Source organism: Phaenicophaeus curvirostris, chromosome 21 (assembly GCF_032191515.1).
Source record: "Phaenicophaeus curvirostris isolate KB17595 chromosome 21, BPBGC_Pcur_1.0, whole genome shotgun sequence".
Taxonomy (NCBI): Eukaryota; Metazoa; Chordata; class Aves; order Cuculiformes; family Cuculidae; genus Phaenicophaeus; species Phaenicophaeus curvirostris.
In genome coordinates, this window is record NC_091412.1 from 10,125,104 (window position 1) to 10,149,066 (window position 23,963).

Consider the following 23,963-nt stretch of genomic DNA (forward strand, 5'->3'; position numbering starts at 1 on the left):
CTAAATAACAAATGTTTAACTATGGTGAGTGTAGGTGTGGCTTCTACAGCTGTAAAGAGGTTTAAAATGTAGCCTAAAGAGAGCAAACTGCCTTGTCTTTGGTATTGTCCTACTGAGAGAAATTTTAAAGTGATGGCCGTTTAGAAAATGGAGATATTTGTCTGTCATTCATGAAGGAAATATGCGAGGAGGTGACCTTTAGGAAATAGGAATCCACCAAGAGAGCTGTAAGCCCAAGGCAAATCGGAATATTGTGCTGAAATAAGAAATCCGAAAACTAGTACAAAATACTGCTGGTTTAATAACTGCATAAAAAACACAGATAAATCCATATTCAAAATGTCTGTGGAAATATGTTCATTCAGGAACCCTGTCAGAGTGAGTTGCTGGACTTTTGTGGAGAACGGCTGACAGCTTGGTCCTAGAATGAAGGCTTCTTTAAGGGCTGGAGGATCGGTTGTAGGAGCTTCCTCGAGTCTGAGGCTTATTCTGAGAATGTCTTGTTGAAGTAAATGTTCCAACTTCACACAAGGTTCATGTGAGGAAAACTGTAACAATCTAAGTCTGGAATTTCTTTTGGGTGTCTGAATTTTGCTCCAAATGAAGCCACTCAGGACTAATGCACAAGGTCAACTTGAAAAGTTGCTTATTTGAATCTGACAGGGGTTACAGCTTTCCAGCCTGGGCATCCCTTCCTGCCAGAGGAGCTCCAAGAGCACCGAGAAATCCTCATGTGCACGGGCAAGTCCTGTTGCTTTGAGTGGGTCTTCCAGAAAGTCCGTGTAGATCAAGTTGCAAATCAGAAGCCTAATTTTAGATGCGAATAACACAGTGTAGGGGAATCGGGTGGGGAAAGGTGAGCTGGAGTGGTCAGCTGAGCTTGCCTGAGGGTTAGTTCATGCTCCGTATTCTGTACAGGGAATAAGATGTGACTTTCTTTGCAGGAGTTGCAGAGTGGCACCTCTGATTCAGTGTGATTATTGCCCGCTCCTGTTCCACATGGATTGTCTGGAGCCACCGCTTACTGCCATGCCTCTGGGTAGATGGATGTGCCCAAATCACATAGAACACGTGGTGGTAAGCAGGACTATGATTGCAGTATGGTAACCGGATGCTGGAGTGGAACCTGGCAGGTCCATTAAAGGACAAAGTACAACAAATGTAAAAACAGCTTCTGAGCTCGTATTGTTCCCTGTAACGCTTGTAAAGCTCCTGCTGCAAGCAACGCACTCTCCAAAGGAATATGATGCTGCTATCTGCAATAAAATATAAAGAAGGGGGAACTCCTTCCTGTAACTGAAGCTGACAGCTCAGATTGTGGCTCACTGACAGCTTGTCTGGTTTTCAGACTGGACTCTAAGATCTAGATGAGCTTCCAGAACCGTGATACAAAGCAGCACAGTGCTACAAATAGGGGAAGTAATTCTTTGCATGCTTAACCCAAAAAACTTTCATTCCAAGAGGGAGTTTTCATTTGCGGAAAAAGCAGCGTACTTGAGACTAAATACTCAGGAAACAGGGAGCTGAAACAAAGGGCCTGTGCCCAGACAAACTGCTTCTGAGAGCATTGACGCTGCTTAGTAGGCCTCTAAATGCTTTTGTATTCATCTCCAGCAATGTACCCTTTAACAGAAATGCTTAGTGCTGCAGGAAACAAATAGTCTAAAGCTGAGCTGATGCTGTACTGCCAGTGCTACGAGGCGTTATGAAAGTCTTAGAGTACATTAGAGTGACCCGCAGATCCCTAACTCCTGTGGCATTATCTGATCACCCAGCTGAACCAGAAGAACTTGACCCTGAGTAATCGGTGCCGAGTATTTGACCGGTTTCAGGACACCATATCTCAGCACGTTGTCAAAGTGGATTTCTTAAACCGAATCCATAAGAAACATCCTCCGAATCGCAGAGTTCTTCAATCAGTAAAGAGAAAAGGTTTGAAGGTATGTGTAAACAAGAAGGTGTTGGGGAAGCTCCCTGTATGCGTACTCTAGTCTGGAAGGGAAACCAGCACGCCCCGTAGGGATCACCTTTCAGAAGGGCGTGGGGTCCAAGTGGCTGTGTTGGCAGCCAGCGTTTGCTTTTCATTACGCGTGGGATTTAAGCAGCTCTTTCTCCACCAACCATAAGGCTCAGGTCTTACAAAAAAGCCTTTAAATCTAGCCCAAGCGTAGAAAGTACAACACAAAACCTGAAGGTGTCCCTACAGTCAGAACTGGGGCTGCTGTGTTAGACCACGGAGTATTTGCTGCCAGAATGCCTGAAAAATGCCATAGAGGTTTCCCTTGTTACTAGCCCTTCTTTGCGTGACTTCTCTTAGCTGTAGCCACCATGTTGTGCTGTAGTCATGCCTGACCCTAAGGGAATAAAACCTATTAATTTCAGCGTGGCTGCATCAATTTGAAGTACTCAGTCCTTGAAACTGCTAATGCGTTGTCTGCAGGGTTCCTTTGGGTCAGGAAGCAGCAAACATGAAGCATGGTGCTGCCTAGGCACTTTGTTTAGCCAGTCATTCTTGAGTAATTGTTCTCACGTGTGATCTTCTTTCTCTACAATGTAGGTTCCTGATGCTATAAAGTCGCAATATCGGCTTCCACCTCCGTTACTTGCGCCTGCAGCGATTAGAGATGGCGAGTTGATCTGTAACGGGATCCCTGAGGAACCCTTGCAGAAGCACCTTTTGAACACTGAGCACTTAGCCAGCCAAACAGAACAACAGGAGGTAAATGAAGTCAAATGCTTGGACTCCGCGTTGCTTTGATACAAAGATCCTCTTCCATTTCAGTTGCGATCAGAGCAGTTGTCTAGGAAACCAGTCTGAGAAACATCTCTGAAGGTGATAGCTTGTCTTGTCTCTGACACCCTTGCCCATTAAAACTTAATTTTGGCTTTCCAGGTGAAATGCAGAGCTCCTCGTTTGACACTTGAGGGAAGTGGTGAAATAGTCTTCTGGCCTTAAGAGTGGCATTGAGGGCTTTGTGTCTAGATGTCATTTGTATTTCCTAGCTGAGGGAAAATAATTTCCGCTTTGATTATGTAAGGCCGCTCTCTGACACGTTTGTTTGTATGTTAATGTCAGATTTCTGGGCTGCTTTTTACCGCTGACAGAATTGGACTTTAAAATCAAGGTCAGATGGGTGTTTAAAGCCTGTATGAAACTTCTGCCAGATCCCACAATGCGAAGGCGTGTTGTTTTGCAGTCAAGTCCTCCTGCTAGCTCAGGCGGGTTCTTTCCTATGCGTCAGGAGCACATTCATCATAGAGCTTACAACTTGGAATAAATCTTTTGGTCTTCCTCTACCTTGTGTAAAGGAAAGATCCTCTCCACCCCAGCTTTGGCAGGCGACTCCCCGTAGAGTGAGGTAGATCAGCTTTTTTTTCCAACCTGCTGCAGTTTAAGTTGCAGGGTTGTGTTTGGATAGAAGCCCATGTCGGTGGAAGATGTGTTTGTGACAAGTTGAAGAGTTACAACACTTAATGAGTGAAGAGAAGGAAGAGTTTGGGGTGAGGAAGTGTGGCTGCTGCCTTCTCCCTCCTTTAATCTCAGCTCCTCTGTGTTCTGTCCCCAGCACAGAGATAACCAGTACTGACTTTTGGTTGTGCTTTTGTACCTCTGGACAAAGTTTTTGCCTGATTCTAGATGAGCAGCAGAGCAGACACTGTAGTTCCAGGCTGCGTCTGAGCAGTCAGTGCACAGTGAAGCACCTGAAGTTCTTGGTGCTGGTTGAACGACGGAGTTGTTGATGAATGTTGAGGTTTGGAGTGCTGGCTGCCCGTGGAGCTAACCTGTGCTTTTTTTCTTCTTCCCAGTGGCTCTGTAGTGTTGTTGCGCTCCAGTGCAGCATATTGAAACATTTATCTGCTAAGCAGATGACTTCACTTTGGGACTCTGAACAAACAGAGAAGGCTGATATTAAGCCTGTTATTGTGGCAGACGGCTCACTCGCCAACCCCTACCAGGCAGCTGACAAGGCACCCACACCTTCCCTCTATTCCATGTCATCCTGCACCTCAGGGATTACCACCCAGAATTCCTTGAGCTCCTCGCAATCCCAGCAGACTTTGTCACAGGAAGATGTCAACTGCAGCTCTTGTGTAGATAAATCCAAGAAGGTGTCGTCTTGCGCGACTTCGAATGGGCCGACAGCCTCTGACATTAAAGTAAACGGGCCTCATTTCTACGGCGTTTCATCCGAGTCTTCAGCACAGTTGACTGACTCCCAGAGACTCGTCGGATCCGGTAACACAATACCAGTTTTGTCTCATCGGCAAACGTGGCCTCGGCCCCTCACGCCTCCAGCGACTTGTGGACTGCTGAATCACACCATTGGAACCATTGTCAAAACAGAGAACGTGGCAGGACCTGTTTCTTGTGCACAGCGAGGTTCTGTGCCGGTCACAAGTATGCCTACATCCATATCGAGCTCCTGTGCCAGCCTGGAGACCACCAGCACTTTGCAAAGAAAGAATGTGCAGACCCAGATAGGACCGCCACTCACCGCAGACCTGCGATCCATGGGCTCCCCTCTCACCGCCACCAGGGCTCTCACCCCTCCGCAAGCTCCAGGAGATGGAATCTCTGCTGTGGGGTCCACAAACAGATTCTGTTCACCAGCACCACCTTCAGGTACGTGCTGCTCTGATGATCGTGGCCCCCCAGGGCTGGGATAGGATGCAGGATGAATGTTCTTCCGAACCTCGAGGCTCTAGTGGTCTGCCCTCGTTTAACTTGAGAAATGGAGAGGCTGGGAGAAGCTTCTCAAGTCGCTTCTCTTAGGTCCCTTCATGGGAGCCATGGGATGTATTTTTCCTGGCTGCCTGTGCCTGAGAGGGCAACTCTGTTCTGAGGAGCAGGATAGTAGAGCAGTTTTAGTTCTGGAAAGCAACGCTAGTTCTAAATCAGTCGACTGCTGTCTCAGTTTCAACACCGAGCCTCTGCGATGCTGCTTTAAAACTGCTGCTTTGTTTTAAAGCCCCGGTGACTGCGAGGGGGTCGTGCTCACCAGAGCAGCTGCCTGGCATCTCCCCCCGTGAACTCTGTGCACAGTCACTGTCTGGGGATGGTTGTGTCCCCTCGCACAGATGTGTTTGAAGTTTGCAGCTGCGCAGCCTTGATGTTGGAGAAGTGAAGATTTGGGAAGCCATAGAACGTTTAGTATCTGCTAACCCATTTATAGAGGGTAGTTATGGGCTGGATGTATCATCTCTGTCCTGGGACGTACCCAAAAACCTTGCTGTTGAAGTGCTTATACCCATTCTTCAGTAAAAAAACATCAAGTCACAGGTGTTGACAGTTGAAAGTCAGTGTTACTGCCCATAACTCAAATTTTGCTAGAATTAACTTTCACTTAAAGTGCTCTCCTCTTCCTTTTTCCATCACCAGCTCAAACCAGTGACCCCTTTTTGCAGGCTGGGTTTGCAGCAGTTGCTGAAGGGCATGCAACAGAGCTGCCTGTCCCTTCCGTTGCTGCTCCGTGGCAGGCTGGTGTGGAGTGGCTCAGGTCTGGTGACCACAAGCACCAGAGGCAACGACTTTTTATTACCCCCTTTAAAATTCCCTATTGAGTAACTTCTGAGCTTTGCGTCTTGGTTGGAAGCAGTCCCCGGAGTACCTGACCTTGTTTATTGCTGAACAAATCTGGTTACACTAGGGCTGCTGGTTTGGCCGTGCCCTGCTTAGAAATGCAAAACTAGGAGAGGTTTTGGTAGAGGAAATGAGACCATTTCGCAGAAAAACTCTTTATTGTGGTTTGAAGAGCACTGCAAACCCTGTATAACTTTGCAGTTACTTAAAGATGCTGAAAAATTGCTTTTGGTGCAAAGTTGGGTTCTACAAAATGCAGATTAAACCATTGTTTTGATGCAGTGTCTCTTGGGACAGGTGTAAATACTTAGATTTTCCATCTAACATGATGTATATGTACATTTATAACCAAGTATGGTCTGCAAAGTGGGTGCACATTTTGTGGCCAAGTACAAAAATACAAATCATTCATGACTTTTTGCCATAAATTTCAGGCTTACAGTAGTTCTAAGGAAACCAGCTTGAGAAGATCTGGTACCAACAACGCATTAAAGGGGTTTTGTTTCCTGGCGTTTGCTGTTGCCTCTTTCAACCACATGGCCACTGCCAAAGCAGTAGGATTTTATTCTGTAAATAATAAAATCTGCTAATGACTGTCACAATCTTACCAGAAAGTGAAGTACAGCCCAGGCTTGATCATGGTGCAGAAATAGAGATGTGGCAGTTGTACTTTTTATGCGTGTTCAGACCTAGGCAAGCTGCTTGGCAAACATCACTGGGTTTAGTGAGCTCTTTGGGTTCCTGGGAACTTGGTGCTCACCTTTCCAGTCTCTCAAGGACTTCGCTTCCAGTCGGTCATTGCTGCTGCTTCAAACAGGGAGTCAGAGCTTAAATGTACAAGTGCAGAATCCCTCCCAAACCAGAGCACAAGGCAGAGAGCAGCGGTTGCTCCATGTTTGAGGGACATACTGGTCCTCTGTGAGCAGGAGAAACCTAACAGCCACTAATCCAGCCTTTATCAAAGCATAACTAGGAGCAAAATGAAGTCATTCCAAGTAGCTTGGAAGGAAAGTGCAGCCTGAGGGCTGGGTGCATGTCTGGCGAACGTCACAGTGACATCTCTTCTTTGCACCATCTTTCTCTGTAGATGGTAAGGTCAGTCCCAGCACCTTATCCATAGGAAGCGCTTTAACGCTACCCTCATCGCTCACTTCAAACTCTGCAGCTATGTTGGACCTCACCAGTTCCCTGAAAGCATTCATGGATGGCGGTAAGTATTTAATTCATTATCAGTCTCTGCCAGCCCTGTGTGTTTGCTTCCCTAGCGCATTCAGTCTCCGCTAGAGGAAAAGTTCCAGAGATAAAGGAGGGTTGCAGTCAGGTGAGGGTGGGGTAGGCATACATTACCTTAAATATGTCACATGCCTCCCTCCTTGTGGTGTTGCCAAGGCAGCAAGGCTGATGAAATGTCTTCTGCCTGAAGCATTTCTGGGGAACCATCACAAAGCTGTTGCACACGGGCTGCTTTCCAGGTGGAATTCACATGCAGGAACCTGCAACCCTGCCATGTTGTGGTGCTACCTGCAATCCTGAGCTGTTCCCGATGGGCACAAAGTCCAGCAGCAATAGATCTTGTAGTCAAGCAGTTACCTGAGTGGTGATGCTCATGTGGGTCAGTTAATTCTCCAGTTTATTTCTGCTTTTGTCAGTCTTCTCTCAGACTGGCCCATTTTTTGTTTTCCTTTTGTGGCACTTGGCAAGAAATGCCAAACCGTAGCAGAGTGACTTGAGGAGGAGATGGCTGCACAGCAGTCGTCAGGAGCGTAGCGAGGCCGTTGATAGAGACGGCCTTCTACATCTGAAGAGCAGCCTTTCTGGAGTTGCTAGTGTGACCCTCTTTTCGTGGGTGAACCCCAACTACTCAGCCTGCCCAGACTCCCTCTCTACGATCGAGAAAGGCCATTCTAGCTCTGCTTCTTCTCCTTGCTGCTGTCATTGATGTGGAAAAAGCTCTTGGAAGAAGAGGCTCGCCAGCCTGCTTGCTGCCAGAAAGCAGACCTCTGTAGGGCTTTGCAAATAGAAATACTTCAAAGCTATCACCAACGGATCTGCTTTAAAGCTCGTTAATAATATTGTCTGAATTGCCCTGTTTAGTTTAATTGCCCCTGCTATGAAAGCGCCTGCCTCAGGAATGAGCCTGTAGCGGCTTCAAAGGTGGTTACAGCTTTCTTCCGTAATGTAGGGTGAGACTTCTAAGTAAATAATGAAGCTTCACAAGCAAGATCCAACCTGCTGATGTCCACCTCTGCAGACCTGTTGATTCTGAACCAAAAGAGTGGATTTTCAACTTATTAGTCCTCGTTCCCCTAAACATCCACCCTAAGCTTCCACTTGCTGCCTCGGTTGTAGCTCTCTGGCCATCACTGGTGCTCTCCTCGCACGCTGCTCACAGGAGATGATAGAAAGGAATAGATCACTTATTATGTAAGATTCTTGATATTGCAGAATCTGTCAAGTCTTTGCTGTTGAAGCAAGTGACAAGTTTGAAAGTGGGACAGTTAAATCCACTGCAGCTCAGATTGCACCCTTTCCATGAATAACTTACTAATTGCTTTTTGTTTATTAACAGAGATTGAGATAAATATGCTGGATGAGCAGCTGATCAAGTTTCTGGCCTTGCAGAGAATACATCAGCTCTTTCCTTCCAAAGCTCAGTCTCTAGCGAGCAGTGTCAGTTCCCATCAGCAATCTCCTGTGGGAAACCACATTGAAGGTAAGAGCAGCCCTAGACTAGTTGGGTTATGTTGAGCCACAGCTTTTGGGCACTCCCTTGCCTCTTCACTGAAGATCTCCCTCCTCTTCTGGTATCTGTCTCATGCTGCCTTTCTCCTTTCTTACCTTTCATCCCCCCCCATTCTCAATTTCCACTGGCCAGAAACTCCTGCAAGTCCCTTTACCTAATTATTTACAAATTATGGCAATGAAAATGCCTTCTGTAACTTCTGGGTTTCTGCTGGAAATTTTTAATGGAGAATTAGCAAGGGATGGGAAGGTTCAGCCGCTTTGGTTTTCCCTCACCTTTGAGATGGGCAAGAGAGATGGGAATTCCTGCTCTCTTTCTGGAGAAGTTGCTAGTGAGACAAACGCACAAACAGGAGGAACTGGGGCACGGATTATGTGTGTGACTTCATTGCCCGTTCTGAGTAATGTCCCTGTCAAGCTGAAATGCTAAATGCAACTAATGCAAATCATGGAAAACAACTTGTGCTTCTGTTGGAAATCTCCAGATTCCTGAGTGTGTGCTTTGTTTACGGTCACTGGTATCGGCATGCGGACACCTAAAGCTGCAAGGCGAACGTGGCTTCCCTTCCTCTGCCTGCGGCCAGTCCATTTAATCCCTTCTCGAGCACTAACTGGACAGCCTTGTTGGGGAACAGTCCTCTGCTCCCCCTTTGCTAGGCCTTGAGGGGGTAAATATCCCAGATAAGGTCTTTGGAAGTCTGCTGGCAATCAGTAACCACCTTCTGAAACTCTGCTTGCTTGCATCACCGAATTCTCTAAATGCTTTGTCAGTCTTCTTTTGAACACTGCTGTGGGGGCACCAGGCTGGGCTGTGAGCTGCTTCCCTGCCTGCTCCGAACAGACTCGGTCTGGAAATTCTTCAGCAGTCTGCCCTTTGAAAGGCAGATTGGTCCTGTCTTATCCCATTGCCCTTTTTGGGCAGGAACTGCACCCAGCTGACTGGTTAGCATTGCTGATGAAATACTAGAACGTTTTGTGAGCCCAGTTGAGCCGGCAGAGCCAGGCAGCTGGAAGGACTTGTACAGGGCAGCCGGACAGAGGTGGGAACTCGCACATCTCTGCTGTGTCGAGTGCTGCACATCCAGTGATGCCACTCGGTGTGGTCAAAGTTCTTCACGTGGCGGCTCTGCAAACAATCTCTTGTAATCCTTGTGATTTGTTTTCAGACTCGTGGTGTAAAACTGCTTTGCAGATGTAGTATCAGGAGAGGCCTAAACTCTGTGCGTACAAGCGGCTTATCTCCAAGACAGCTGTGAAATCCTGGCTAGGCCAGTCTGGTCCCCCAGAGTTCGATATCCGTTCCGCAGAAGATGATTTTCTGCCCAATTGATGTGGGCCTGTGCGAATGATTTTGCACTTGGCTGCCAGGGAGCTGCTCTGGAGGCTCAGCCCCGGAGCAGCCGTTGGTGCTGGAGAGACCAGCCTGTGGATAAAGGAGTCTGATCGGTAAATCACCTCATCCTGGGAGCAGAGTTGGTCCGTGAACAAGCCATGTTCAACCCTTGTGTTTTCCTGAGGCTTCACTAGGAGTGAAATCACAGCTGTTGAGTTGGTGACGTTCACCAGCACCGATTTTTTTGAAGTGGCACTTCGACAGCAAGACTCGTCTCTTTGATTACCCAAAGTGGAAGAGATTAAGAATAGTGGTGGGAGGCTTGTGCTTTCCTCAGTGTGGCTGCATTGTGCACACTCGGTATTAACGCTCCCCCAGTTGCACGGCTTGTGTGGGTGACTGGAGAGAGCAATTTTCCCTGCCTGGCAAAAAGATGTTTAATGTGCAAACATTCCTAGAGGGTTGGGAATTGGAGTTTAGGCCAAAGCTGACTGCGTCCTCCTTCAAATCTGTGCATTTTGGAAAGTTTAACGCTGGGGACACTGAGGTCAAGCAGCCTTTGTAGCTGATAACATTGTTCAAGTGATTTCGTTTTATCTTGCAGTGCAAAGAAAGGAAGTGCAAGCCCGAGCCGTGTTCTATCCTCTGATGGGCTTGGGGGGTGCAGTCAATATGTGCTATCGGACCCTCTACATTGGGACAGGTGAGTAGGTTTTTCCTGCCCAGACCTTTCAGAATCACGGTGGTTCTCCTGCAGTATTTGCCAAGTGGGCATTGAAGAAAACAGCTGCATTGTGGCTGCTTCTACTGGAATTCTTCACTACCAAGGAACGTGGAAATTCCCCATCCGCTTGAATCTTCATGGGGTTGTGCCTTGGCAACCTGGCTGGTGTCAGAATGAGCAGAATGGCTCCCCTGGAGATTTAAAGCCTGACTGATGGAGAGAAGAGTTTGCTTGCAGGTTTCACTTCTTTCTGTTTAGATTCTTCCAGCACTCTGGATAGACCCAGTAGCTGTGAAATGTTCTTCAACCTTCATGGAGCTGCTGGCCTTCCCTTCCCCCACTGAAACTTTGTTCAGTGGTGGCTTATCGAGGCATTATTCATGCAGTCCTGGGGGACAAAGGCAGTTGCTCCCCTGTTGTTTTGCTAATTGAAGTTTAATTCTGTCTGTTGTTCTCTGCTGCCTGACAGGTTTTTTTTTCTGAAATAAACTGAGCCTGTTTTGTCCTCCCCGTTGACAGGAGCTGATATGGATGTGTGCCTTACAAGCTATGGTCACTGTAACTATGTGTCTGGCAAACACGCCTGCATATTCTACGATGAGGTGAGTGCCTGAGTGGGGTGGGGTTTTATATATTTTTTATTATTCAGCCTGCGTGGCCGGTGGGAGCTGGAGATGCAGGCAGCAGGTTGTCTTTGTGTGGTGCTCCTTTGTGGACTACAAAGTAAGAGCCAGGGCTCTGAATGGTTTCACTCCAGTGACGGCTGCGTCAGCGTTTTCTGTCAGCCCCTTTTTTCTGAAGCACAGAGCTCTGCCAGCATGATTTCTCTGAGCTAACTGCTCGTGGACAAAGACTGACCGCGAGCAAGGGCTGTCACTGCCAGTGTCTTGGGAAAGAAAAAGTCATAAAAACGCTTCGATACTTTTTGATCCTGCTGCATTGTTAATAAAAGCTGAATTTTACGTGTCTACATCGAACCTCAGCTGGAACAAAGCCAGGAACTGCTCCCAAGTCTCCAGCTTTCAGGTGTGAGGGTGATGCAGAGTGCTCATCACTCATGCCATCTGCAGGACTCTGTATCAATTATTTATTTAACTACAGTTCCAGTTAAGCACCTCAGCACAAGCAGAGGTCCACAGTTGCTCCTCAGCCACAGTCCAAAGATCACTTTGTTCGTAAAGTAAGTAGACTAGCGGCTCAGCCAGTAAAAGCTCTGCTGGAGATGTCTCTAAGCATGGAAACGATCTTTGAAGCAAGATTTTATATCTTTTATATCACCATTTGTCAACCAGCAACTGAGCAGCATCCAGGATTAACCCAAAGCCGGCTTTAGCCGTGCCTTTGGCGCACTGCAAGCTACAGAGCACGCTCTGTAATGGGATCCAGACCTTAAATCTGTGTGGAAGCATCTCCTCACAGTGGTCGATCCTAAATCAGGCTCTAGGCAGTGAACTTCCATGCTCCAGCAGGCCTCCTGTGGCCGTGGTGGCTCCAGAGGGAGAATTCCTCCTCCTTGGCGCCCTCTGCTTTTCCTGCTGCTGCCCTTTGCAGCTCCCGCCTGGCCTTTGTCTCTGCTCTCTAGCAAGCTACTTGAGAATTTGCTGTGCATGGGGAGTTTTTATAACTTAATTAAAGCGCTGTAGTCCCTGGGGGACAAGGTCTTCAGCCCTCAGACGATTCCTATGAGCTAACCTGAAATCTCCTCCGCTCTGTCAACATCCTCTGCAAAGCTCAGTTGAGCGTGGCGCTGCTTCTGTAACGCCGTGTGTCACGGCAACGTCTCCTGGCATCTCAGCGTGTCTAAAAGGCCTGTGAATCCCAGATTGTCCCTATCCTGCGGCTGCCACAGCCCCGCTGGTGTCCCTCTTGCCATCTTGTGTCTGCCTTCCAAAGCACAAGCTCTTCTCTAGGCACAGGTCTTGGCCCGAGTCCGCAGCAGCGTGCCTGTTAAATTGAATCCCTGTTTCTGAGAGATCAGCTGGTCCAAGTGCAGTAGGCAAAACCCACTTCTCTTCAAAGCTGCCTTGGCCCTCCTTCCCTGCTGGGAAGCATCCTGGGAAGCCACTCTTGCTGGAAAACCGGCTGTGCTGTGGGCACAAGCCGTGCGCGAGGGTCAGGCTGGTGGTCTCTGAAGCTGGAGGACATTTCGACTGCTCTTATTTAACCACCAACAGCGAGAGGGGGTTTGTGTTTCAGTGCTCGGGGTAGATGGGCAGAAGCTTTTCTGGCTGCGTCTCAATTCCCTTCTCTTCTTTTCAGAATACGAAGCATTACGAGCTGTTGAACTACAGTGAGCATGGGACGACTGTGGACAACGTTCTGTATTCGTGTGACTTCTCGGAGAAGATGACGCCCACTCCTCCCAGCAGTATTGTTGCCAAAGTGCAGAGCGTGATAAGTGAGTGTTGAGCCAGCGTGGGCCCCGTGTAACACCACGGGGAGCTGAGAGAGGGGCAGCAGTGGGGGCAGATGCATCCCTTCTTGGTGTCCCATGTCTGCAGCAGTCGCTCCACCTCTTGCAAAAGGAGGAGTCTCCACAGGCCTGGGTTACACAAGACCTTCCTCTGCTTGGGGAGCGCCTTGGCCTGGCAAGAGCTCCACTGTTAACCCTGCTCCTGCGTCCGATGCTGGAGTTAGCCAAGTGCCAGCTCTCTGGCCGATGACTTGAGGGCTCTCCCCATACGTGTCCTCCCCTCCCAAGCTGTGAGTGAGCAATCTGGGCTGTGTTAGAGCCTTCCCTTACTCCTGCTTTCCACCCAATGGGCTTTCTCTGGTTTTAGCTGCCCAAAAAGGTGTGGAATGCCTCTACCTCTCCAGGGCTGTGAAGAGATTCCTATGTCCCTTTTATGATTCTATGGTTCTATGTCCCTTTTATCCTCGTGGCCGGCGGATCCTACTGCTGTAGCCCCTCCGCAGTCGCCCCCGGTGATGAAAACCCACGCTGGTTTGGCCTGCTGGCCTCTTACGCGGATTCTTTTTCTTTCCCAGAACGACATAAAAGCAGAAAACAGGAAGAGGAGCCGCATGAAGAAGCCGCCGTGATGAATTCGCAGGCACAAGGGCAGCATCGGAAACCCTGTAACTGCAAAGCCAGCAGCTCCAGCCTGATCGGAGGCAGCGGGGCGGGCTGGGAGGGGACGGCCCTGCTGCACCACGGCAGTTACATCAAGCTGGGCTGCCTGCAGTTTGTCTTCAGCATCACCGAGTTTGCGACCAAACAGCCCAAGGGGGACGCTGCCTTAGTACAAGACATGGACTTGGAGGAGAAGCTTTCTCTGAAACCCCACCAGGTGCCCGTGCTGCGGTCCAACTCCGTTCCCTAGGAATTTTAGGAAGAGAGCTTTTGGAGTTAAGGAAAAAGACCCTCAATCGAGACTCTTGCAATGCAAAAATGTACAAACCGAGGTGGGATTTTTCTATGTCGGCCCAGAGACTTTTCACACGCCGTTTGCATGAAATGAAGAACGTTTAACTTTTTTTAATTTTTCTTTTTTTTGCTCAAGTTTTAGGGGCATTTGCACATATATTTGTACTATACATTTCATTTTAAAAGGAAAACTGCAGCGAGAGCAGGACGCGTCAGAGCGAGGGGCGACCGCCGTCTGACTCGAGGACTCTCTCTGACAGATCGTTCCCACGCAGTTGTAAAATAATCAGAAACTTGTTCTATTTTGTGCCAGTGACAATAGTTTTATATTAAAAGAGAAATACAGTTTTCATACAGCAAATCTATACAATATCATTGTTTTATTTAATGTAAAGAAGCGCTCTTCTTCCCACAGTTATTTTTTCCCATCCCTCCCTGCTATGGTTGCACTACAAGTAGCTACTGTGTATTATGGGCAGTGAGAAACGAGTTCTTTTCCTGGTGTCCATCCTATTTTTATTTTGAATAAGGAAAAGTGTTGGATTCTGTGTAAATACATCAGTGATGGCATTTTTCAATGTTTTAAAGCTGTGTACAGTGCTACATGTGGTATGACGTTCCTCAGATTGTCTATTGTAGCAGATCGTTTGTCGTAACCTGTCTGTCTCTTTTGTTTCGAAGCCACCTCCCCGCAGCAGGACAGCGAAGCTCCACTGTACATAGTGATTGTAACGTTTTAGACTTTACAGAAACTTTCCTGTATTCTGTATATAAAAACAAAATACTTCACATTCTGTTTTCTGACTGTCTTGTCTTCACTCCTGTCACCACAACTTGGAGCTTCCCTGCAGTTTGGCTGCAGAAGGAACAGGCCTGGGTGGATGGAGGCAGCCTGGGGGTGTGTGGGAGGAGGCTGGAGGTCCGGGATGGGGACTGGAAGGTCATGGAATCGTGGAATGGATCCAGTCCCACCTCCTGCCCTGGGCAGGGACACCTCCCACTGGATCAGGGGCTCCAAGCCCCATCCAACCTGGCCTTGAACCCCTCCAGGGATGGAGCAGCCGTCACTGCTCTGGGCAACCTGTTCCAGCACCTCCCCACCCTCACAAGAAAACGTTTCTGCCTAAGATCTCATCTTGATGTCCCCTCTTTCACCTTTCCCCTTGTTCTATCCCTGTACTCCTGGAATAGCTTGAGTTACAAGGGATCTTTGAAGGTCACCTAGTCCAAGCAGGGAAGTCTTCAGTGGGGTGGATGCCGTCTTCAAATGGATGAGGCCCAGCCTGGCCTTGACTGTTCCCAGGGATGCGATACCTAGCAAACTCCTGAGCTGGACAGAGAACATCTTCAATGGGATGGGGACCATCTTCAGTGGGATGTTCCCTCCTCCTCGTGCCAGGAATTCCCTGCCCATGGCAGGGGTTGGGCCTGGATGGGCTTTAAGGTCCCTTCTAACACGAACCACTCCGTGATTCTTATGTTCCTGCAGACAAAGCCCTTGCTCCGCGTGGCTCTGGTTGTGCGAGGGGGGACAAGGCTGGACACGGTGTGATAGAATCATAGAATCACCGGGTTGGAAGAGACCCACCGGATCATCGAGTCCAACCATTCCCATCAATCACTAACCCATGTCCCTCAGCACCTCGTCCACCCGTCCCTTAAACCCCTCCAGGGAAGGGGACTCAACCCCCTCCCTGGGCAGCCTCGGACAGGGACCAATCACCCTTTCCATGAAATATTTTTCCTGATGTTCAGCCTAAATCTCCCCTGGCAGAGCTTGAGGCCATTCCCTCTCGTCCTGTCCCCTGTCCCTTGGGAGAAGAGCCCAGCTCCCTCCTCTCCACAACCTCCTCTCAGGGAGTTGCAGAGAGCAATGAGGTCTCCCCTCAGCCTCCTCTTCTCCAGGATAAACCCCCCCAGCTCTCTCAGCCGCTCCCCTGTTCTCCAGCCCCTCCCCAGCCGAGGCAGGATGAGGCAGGATGAGCTGAGCCGGGGCAGGACCCACAGGGACATGGCGGGACAGGGCTGGACGCGGTGCTTTGAGGCGGGAGGGGGCGGCACAAGGCGTGACGTGAGGGCCGAGGCGGGCCGGGCCGGGGATGGGGTGGGTGCTGCTGGGCTCGGCGCTGCTGCTGGCGCTGCTCACGCTGCTCCGGCACGGGCTGCGCCGCCCCCCGCCGCCCCGGCCCCGCGACGCGCTCCGCGGCCGGACCGCCATCGTCACCGGTCAGCGGGCACGGGGAAGGGGCTGCCGGGCTCCGAGGCTCTCGGGGTTTGGGGCTTTCGGGGCTGCCGGGCTCCGGGCTTTGGGGCTTTCGGGGGCTCGGGGTTCAGGGCTGGCGGGGTTCGTGGCTTTCAGGGTTCGGGGGTCCCGGGGCTCTCGGTTTGGGGCTCGTGGCTCTCGGGGCTCGGGGTCTGGGGCTCTCGGGGCTCGTGGCTCTCGGGATTCAGGACTCCCGGGGCTCTGGGTTTGGGGCACTCGGGGCTCTCGAGGTCTCGGGGTTTGGGGCTCTAGGGGTCTCGGGGTTTGGGACTCTCGGGGTTTGGGACTCTCGGGGTTTGGGGCTGTCGGGGTTCGAGGCTTTCAGGGTTCGCGGCTCCCGGGACTCTGGGTTTGGGGCTCTCGGGGTTTGGGGCTGTCGGGGTTCGTGGCTCTCAGGATTCAGGGCTCCCGGGGCTCTCTGGGTTTGGGTTTTGGGGCACTCGGGGCTCTCGAGGTCTTGAGGTTTGGGGCTCTCGGGGCTCGTGGCTCTCGAGGTCTCGGGGTTTGGGGCTCAGGGTTTGGGGCTCTAGGGGTCTCGGGGTTTGGGGCTCTCAGGGTTTGGGGCTGTCGGGGTTCGTGGCTCTGAGGATTCAGGGCTCCCGGGGCTCTGGGTTTGGGGCTCTCGGGGCTCTCGGGGCGTCGGGGCCGGGGTCCCGGTCCCGCGCTGACGGCGGGTCCCGCAGGGGGCAGCGCGGGGCTGGGCGCGGCGGCGGCGCGGGAGCTGGCGCGGGGCGGGGCGCGCGTGCTGCTGGCCGCCCGCTGCCCGGCCAGGGGGGAGGCGGCGGCGCGGAGCATCCGCAGGGTGAGAGACACCCCCGAGGGACACCCCTGGGGAACCCCCACGAGGGACCCACCCTTGAGACCCCCCCCCAGACTCCCCCTTGCGACCACCCCCATGAGAGCCTCAGGACTCCTCCTCCCTTTAGGACCCTCCCAAAGGACCCCCAGATTCCCCCTTGGTACATTCCCCTTGGGACCTCCCCATGGGATTTCCAGGACCCCCCCCAAGGAACCCCCACATGGGATCCCCAAGACCTCTCCTTGAGACCCCCCCCAAGGGACCCGCAGGCTCCCCCTTGGGGCTCCCCCCATGGGATCCCCAGGACCTCCCCTTGGGACCCCCCAATGGGATTCCCAAGACTCCCCCTTGAGATCCCCCAAGGGACCCCCCAGTCAGCCCCTTGGGACATTCCCCTTGCAACCCCCACCATGGGATCCCCAGGACCTCCCCCTTGAGCCCCACCCCCCAGGGGACCCCCCAGTCAGCCCTTTGGGACATTCCCCTTGGGACCCCCCCATGGGATCCCCAGGACCTCCCCCTTGGGACCCCCCAATGGGATTCCCAAGACTCCCCCTTGAGATCCCCCAAGGGACCCCCCAGTCAGCCCTTTGGGACATTCCCCTTGGGATGCCCAACATGGGATCCCCAGGACCTCCCCCTTGAGCCCCCCCCAAGGGACCCCACAGTCAGCCCTTTGGGACATTCCCTTTGCGAGCCCTCCATGGGATCCCCAGGACCCCCCCTTGAGACCCCCCAATGGGATTCCCAAGCCCCCCCCCTTGAGATCCCCCAAGGGACCCCCAGACCCCCCCTTGGCACCCTCCCATTGGGACACCCCCGAGCATGGTCACCCTGCAGCGGGAGGTCTGCGCTGTATCCCCCAGCGCAGGCACACGATGCCCTTGCCCACCCCCTCCCCCCCAAACTGGGTGCCCCCCCAGCCCCGTTCCAGGCCGCACTGTGCCTGCAGGAGACCGGCAATGCCGAGGTGCGGTTCATGCAGCTGGACCTGGCCAGCCTGCGCTCGGTGCGAGCCTTCGCCAGCGCCTTCCTGCGCCAGGAGCCCCACCTGCACCTCCTCATCAACAACGCGGGTGAGTACCGGGACCCCCCCGCACCCCTTCGCACCCCTCAAGCACCCACCACGCGCTGCCACCACTTCCTTCGCAGGGGTGAGCGCCGGGGGCATCACGGAGGACGGCTTCAGCCTCCCCTTCCAGGTGAACCACCTGGGCCATTTCCTGCTCACGCAGCTGCTGCTGGAGCGGCTGCAGAGCTGCGCGCCCAGCCGCGTCGTCATCGTCGCCTCCAGCGCCCACTGCGCCGGCCGCCTGCGCCTCGATGCCCTGGGCCGGCCGCCCCCGGGGCCCTTCTCGACCTTCCAGGACTACTGCGACAGCAAGCTGGCCAACGTGCTGCACGCCCGCGAGCTGGCCACGCGGCTGCAGGGCTCCCAGGTGACGTGCTACGCCGTGCACCCAGGTAGGGACGCGTCCTCTGTACGGGGTGTGCTTTACAGGAGCCAAGGCTGCCTGGCCACGGTGTGGTTTTTGCATGGTGCAGCCTTTGCAAAGAGAATTCCTGCACGTGGAGCATCCCCCTGCACAGGATTCTCTTCATTTTTTCCATGGAAAACCTCTTTCCATGCACAGTGTCGCTGTGCGCCATGTGTCCCTGTCTGTGAAGTGGATGCAGGGATAAGACATTATCCTTGTCCATGCAGGGATAAGACAATGGGGACGTTTTTCAGCTGCAAGAGGGGAGATTGAGAGGAGATCTTAGGAAAAAATGTTTTGCTGTGAGAGTGGGGAGGCCCTGGCGCAGGTTGTCCAGAGAAATCATCACTGCCCCATCCCTGGAGGGGTTCAAGGCCAGGTTGGATGGGGCTTGGAGGCCCTGATCCAGTGGGAGGTGTCCCTGCTCATGGCAGGTTTGGAACTGGGTGGGCTTTGAGGTCCTTTCCAACCCAAATCATTCCACGATTCATTGATTCTGTGGTCCCTTTGCGCCGTGCTCCCTTGCACAGAGCCAACGTTCCACACGGAGCACTGCACTGGACCCCACGTGGGGCCTTCCCACCAGGATCCAGGATGCGACACGGCTGCTTCCCTTCACCCCAGGGTTCGTCAACACGGAGCTGTTCCGCCACACGCCGCTCTGGCTGAAGCCGCTCTTCTTGCCGCTGGCCTGGCTCTTCTTCCTCGACCCCTCCGAGGGTGCCCTCACGGCGCTGCACTGCGCCACGCAGCCGGGCCTCGAGCGCTTCAGCGGACGCTATTTCTCCGACTGCCGCCTGCAGGAGCCGTCGCCGCCGGCCCGTGACGACCGGCTGGCCCGCGCGCTCTGGGAGGCCAGCGAGCGGCTGGTGGGGCTGCGGGGCGACGGGGGGGGCGCCTCACCAGGCCCCTCGGAGTCCAGACAATAAAAGTGATGGCGGTGAACGGGAGGAGTGCGCCCGCTTCTGTGCCGCACGCAGGGTGGGGCCGGTGGAGGAGGCCGAGTGTGGCTGGCATGGGGCTCGGCAGCCCCTACGGCAAAATATCTATGGCACAGCCTTTATGGCACAGTCCCTACGGCACAGTCCCTACGGCACAGTCCCTACGGCACAATCCCTATAGCACAGCCTTTATGGCACAATCCCTATAGCACAATCCCTACGGCACAGCCTTTATGGCACAATCCCTACGGCACAGCCTTTATAGCACAATCCCTGTGGCACAATCCCTGTGGCACAATCCCTACGGCACAGCCTTTATGGCACAATCCCTGTGGCACAATCCCTACGGCACAACCTTTATGGCACAATCCCTGTGGCAGAATCCCTGCAGCACAGCCTTTACAGCACAATCCCTATAGCACAATCCCTAGTGCACAGTCTTTATGGCACAATCCCTATAGCACAATCCCTATGGCACAATCCCTACGGCACAGCCTTTATAGCACAATCCCTGTGGCACAATCCCTATAGCACAGCCTTCATGGCACCCCTAGGCACGTGTAGCCTGTACACAAGCACCTCTTGCACACCCGTGGCTTGCACACCCGTGCACATGCAGCTCTTGCACGCACCCCCCTGCAATGCAGAAGGTCGGCCTTGCACACCCCCCCATGCACAGGCACCCTGTTGCACACCCATACACGTGCATGGCTTGCACGCCCACCCCCTTGCAGCCAGGCACTTGCACACCCACACACACCCACACACACACGCTCCGCCTTGCACACCCGCCGTGCACACGCCCCACAACATGGCGGCTCCGCCCCCTCTAAGATGGCGGCTCCGCCCCCTCTAAGATGGCGGCTCCGCCCCTTCCCCGACATGGCGGCTCCGCCCCCTCCCCAACATGGCGGCTCCGCCCCCTCCCCAACATGGCGGCTCCGCCCCTTCCCCAACATGGCGGCTCCGCCCCCTCCCCAACATGGCGGCGCCACGGGGGCGTGGCGGCGCGGGGGCGTGGCGGCCGTGGGCGGTGTGGAGGAGAAGGAGGAGGAGGAGGAGGTGGTGCTGCGGGCACCATGGGCAACTGCCACACGGTGGGGCCCAACGAGGCGCTGGTGGTGTCAGGTACCGGGGTCGTGGTGGGTGGGGGATTGGGGAAGGGGACCCTGTGGGAGGAGGTTTCGGGGGGGTCCCTGTCTTTGGGGGTGTGAAGGAATGGAGGGGAGAGGCTCTTGTGGGGGTTGGCGGGGGGGGAAGCGAGAGGAAAATGCGGGGAGACACCCTGCAGGGGTCCCTGTCAGGGAGGGGGACTGAGAGAATGGGGGGGAGTGGGCTTCTGGGGGGGCTGTCATGGGGAAACGAAAGGGAAATGGGGGGGACACCCTGCAGGGGTCCCTGTGGGGTTTGGGGTAGGAGGCTCCTGGGGGGGGGGGCTGTCATGGGGAGACCCTCAAGGAATTGGGAGGGGGTCTGCTGCGAGGGGCCCTGTCATGGAAGCGGGGGGACACTCAGGAAATGGGGGGGCTGCCCTGGGGGAAACAAGAAGAAATTGATGGTGGGGGACCTTGCAGGGGTCCCTGTGGGATTTGTGGGGGCGGCCACCCTGGGAGAATTGGGGTAGGGGGTTCCCTGCGAGGGTCCTTGTCATGGGGAGACCCTGAGGGACTTGGGGAGGGGCTCCTGGGAGGCTGTAATGGAGGGGGGTGAGGGAACTGGTGGGGGGGCTCTTGTAGGGGTCCCTGGAGTGGTGGGATGCTGAGGGGATCGGGGGGTGGCGGCTCCTGGGTGCATCTCTGTCACGGGGACACCCCAGGGGAATTGGGGGGGGGGTCTCTGTCATGGCGTCTGGTGTTGGGTGGCGTCCGTCTCCTCAGAGGGGGCTTTGGGGCCCTGGGAGGTGCTCTGAGGGGGCGTCTCTGTCATGGCGGGGCTCTGGGGAGCTCCCTGCCTTGGGGAGCAGTGGGATCTGGGGGGTGCCTGCTGCAGGGTGCCCTGTGATTTGGGTGGGGACCCCTGAGATTTATGAAAGGGGATTCCTCCTTGAGGGGGTACTGGGAAAGGGGGCGTCTCTGTCCTGAGGGGACCTCGCGGAGCTGTTTTGGGGGGTGTCCTGCCCTGGGTGGGTGGGCAGCTGCTGCTGTGGGACCCCCATGCTCAGGGCGGTGGGCGAGGTGTGGTGCCAGCGGCACACCCCGGTGCTGATGCTGGTTTCCAGTGATGTCAAGCAGAGGCACCGGCGAGGCTGCTGGGCTCTGGGCTGCTGCCAACAGCCTTTGGCTCGGCTTAGCGAGGAGCCATCCTTTCCCCACAGGAGCACGTTGGCTTTCCTGGAGAGAAGAGGGAGCCGGCTGTGAGCATCCCGCTGAGGATAGCTCAGGGCAGCCCCAAGCCTGTCCCTTGGGTATCCTTCTCGCCCATCGCCCGCCATACCCTGCTGCTGCTTCATTACCTGCACGGTGACTGGTCTCTCAGTGGTGCTGGCGGTCGATGCTCATCAGATACGTTTAATGTTATCATCGAGCGAGATGGTTGCTTAGCTTAGGGTGAAGCAAACCAGCAGTGAAATCCCCTGCGCTTGATTCAACCTGTAGCTGCTCTGCTGGAGCTCTGGAGCGCGCTCTGGCCCAGAGCAGGCTGCGTGCAGACAGGGCTTGCTGCCCGTTAGGTGAGGTGATGGCCTGCTGCAAGGGCTGGGTGCTTCACTCTGTGCGACAGGCTGCGGCCAAGTGCATGGGTAGGTACAGAAGTTGGTCATTTCACGTGTCCTCAGTCATCTTACATCCTTTCCATCATTCCTGGAGTTCCAGGCCAGGTTGGATGGGGCCTTGAGCAGCCTGATCTCGTGGGAGGTGTCCCTGCCCATGGCAGGGGGGGTGGAATTAAATGATCTTTAAGGTCCCTTGCACCTCAAACCATTCTATGATTCTTTCTATCGGTGCTAGACTAGTTCTGTGGAAGTGCTGTGATTCCCAGACCTTTAATTTACCTGGGAGAAAATGCACGTGAACATCGGGGCTGTGCTACGATCACAGTTCTGCCAGGCACGTGAAACTGCGTTGTTATGATTTCAGAGCCAAGCCCTGCAGCGGGCTGTGGATGGTCTGTTATGAGTTCATCCCTCTTGGATAACAGACCCATTACAGGAATTACTGAGGATGTGCCAGAAGCAGGCTGCAGTTCTGGAAACAAATATTCCCACTTGGCACCTGCTTGTAAGGAGTTAGAAACCGCACCCACCCTGCCTGGAGCAGCAGTATTTCTTGCAGCGTTCCTGGTCTTCTGTGAGCAGCTGTCTCTGGGATCTAGAGCTGATGCTGCACTTCCCTTCAAAGGGAACCCCATCAAAATTAATGCCACTTGGTGAAAAGCCACATCTAGTGGGAGGCTGAACTCCAGATGTGCCAGGATGCAATTCCATCTTAAAAGCTCGGTTTCACCTCTGAAAGTTTATGAAACGCGGCTTGCAGGATGAGCCAGCAGGAATTTGTGGCATCTGCGTGCAGTGCCAAGTGTTGCGCTTTCCCACAGCTGGGAGCAGCGAGCCGAGGACACTCCCCAACGTGCAACCATGTTCTGGGAAGGGAACGTAAGTCGTGCCAGGCTCTGTGAGTCACAACTAGCTTTGGTGCTGCCACCAGGCGTGGCTTTTCTCTGTTGCTGCCTAGCATGGTCTGCAAGCGCTCGCTGTCTCCCGAGAGCATGGTCTCTCAGCTCCAGGAGCAGCTCCAGAAGCTGAGTGCTCCTCAGAGCCCTGCTGCTCCGTGCTTACGTGCAGGGTGAAAGCCAGAGCATTAGTGGGAAACCTGTAACTACAAGCGGTTGTTGTTTCAGGAACTTCAGCTGTGTCCCTCAGGCGAAGGGGGGAAAAAAGCAGAGAGGGACTTGGGGACCAGCATTTATTTGTGATACTAAGTTGGATTTGGGGAGAGAGGGGTAAGGAAAGAGTAAACCAACAGAAAATACTATTAAAAGCAGGCTTTTGACTTGCAGCCTTGAATTATCATGCCAGTATTTGACAGGCTTCACTTAGGGGGAAGGTACCTCCAAATTGCAAAGCTAATTTAAAGGTTTCTTTAAATTTGCCTGTGCCTAAGGAGCTTTAGTCAGGTGTGTCCCCTGGCATATGGGGTTTTTGGAGAAATGCTGCTCCTTCTTTTCACTTCCTTGTGAGACACCCAAGTTCCTCCAGTGCTCAAGGAGCAGCTGGCTGTGCCCTGGGAATGTCTGTGTGTGCAGGAGCTTTGTAGACTTATTTGGGAAGCTACTTTCCAGGCATGGGTCAGCGCTCCCACAGGCATTTCCGTCCCTCCCCTGTTGAGCAACACCGATCTCCTTCTAAGAAATTGCACTCCATTAGGAAGTCTGTCCTGAAATGTGGAGGCCAAGCACTGTAGGAATGCTCCACAGAGCCCTATGGAGGTGACGATGGTCTCTCTGGAGCGTGGGTCTCGCTTCGCTGGAGGGTAGTGGTGCTGGGAGCCTCCCGGTGAGGTTCTGAGGAGGCTTTGATGGGCACCTGGCCCATCACTAAGTGCTCTTCAAGCGCAGCTGAAGCCAGTAGAGTTTTCAGGGAGATACAGAGTACCTGTTCATCTCGATCTCCAAATGTTCCTGCGAGCTAAACAGGTTGTCTCAGATGCATAACACTGGTTTTGGGTTACGGTCTGGTTGAGTGCTGCGTTTGTGGCTGAGGATCAATCTGCTAATTATAATATTATAATATTTCTTATTA

General features: G+C 53.3%; 2 protein-coding genes across 4 annotated transcripts in view; both read left to right on the plus strand.

Moving 5' to 3' along the window:
* Nucleotides 1–14,541, plus strand: part of PHF12 (PHD finger protein 12) — a 32,281-nt gene extending 17,740 nt beyond the window's left edge. The window contains exons 6-15 of the mRNA XM_069874195.1: nucleotides 945–1,077; nucleotides 1,776–1,940; nucleotides 2,558–2,719; nucleotides 3,808–4,624; nucleotides 6,669–6,791; nucleotides 8,151–8,294; nucleotides 10,261–10,359; nucleotides 10,900–10,982; nucleotides 12,640–12,778; nucleotides 13,369–14,541. Coding sequence (XP_069730296.1) covers nucleotides 945–1,077; nucleotides 1,776–1,940; nucleotides 2,558–2,719; nucleotides 3,808–4,624; nucleotides 6,669–6,791; nucleotides 8,151–8,294; nucleotides 10,261–10,359; nucleotides 10,900–10,982; nucleotides 12,640–12,778; nucleotides 13,369–13,703 — 2,200 coding nt within the window. The 3' untranslated portion in view covers nucleotides 13,704–14,541. The remainder of the gene's footprint in view (nucleotides 1–944; nucleotides 1,078–1,775; nucleotides 1,941–2,557; nucleotides 2,720–3,807; nucleotides 4,625–6,668; nucleotides 6,792–8,150; nucleotides 8,295–10,260; nucleotides 10,360–10,899; nucleotides 10,983–12,639; nucleotides 12,779–13,368) is intronic.
* The window catches only part of FLOT2 (flotillin 2), an 82,977-nt gene that overhangs the window by 40,654 nt on the left and 18,360 nt on the right, over nucleotides 1–23,963 (plus strand). For 2 of the 3 annotated variants that reach the window (XM_069874335.1, XM_069874334.1), the window contains exon 2: nucleotides 20,279–20,356. In XM_069874335.1, the coding sequence (XP_069730436.1) occupies nucleotides 20,308–20,356 (49 nt within the window). In that variant the 5' untranslated portion in view covers nucleotides 20,279–20,307. Of the gene's footprint in view, nucleotides 1–15,846; nucleotides 15,974–16,693; nucleotides 16,813–17,761; nucleotides 17,886–17,961; nucleotides 18,274–20,278; nucleotides 20,357–23,963 lie in introns of those variants that run through there. The other variant, XM_069874336.1, reaches the window with a different exon arrangement.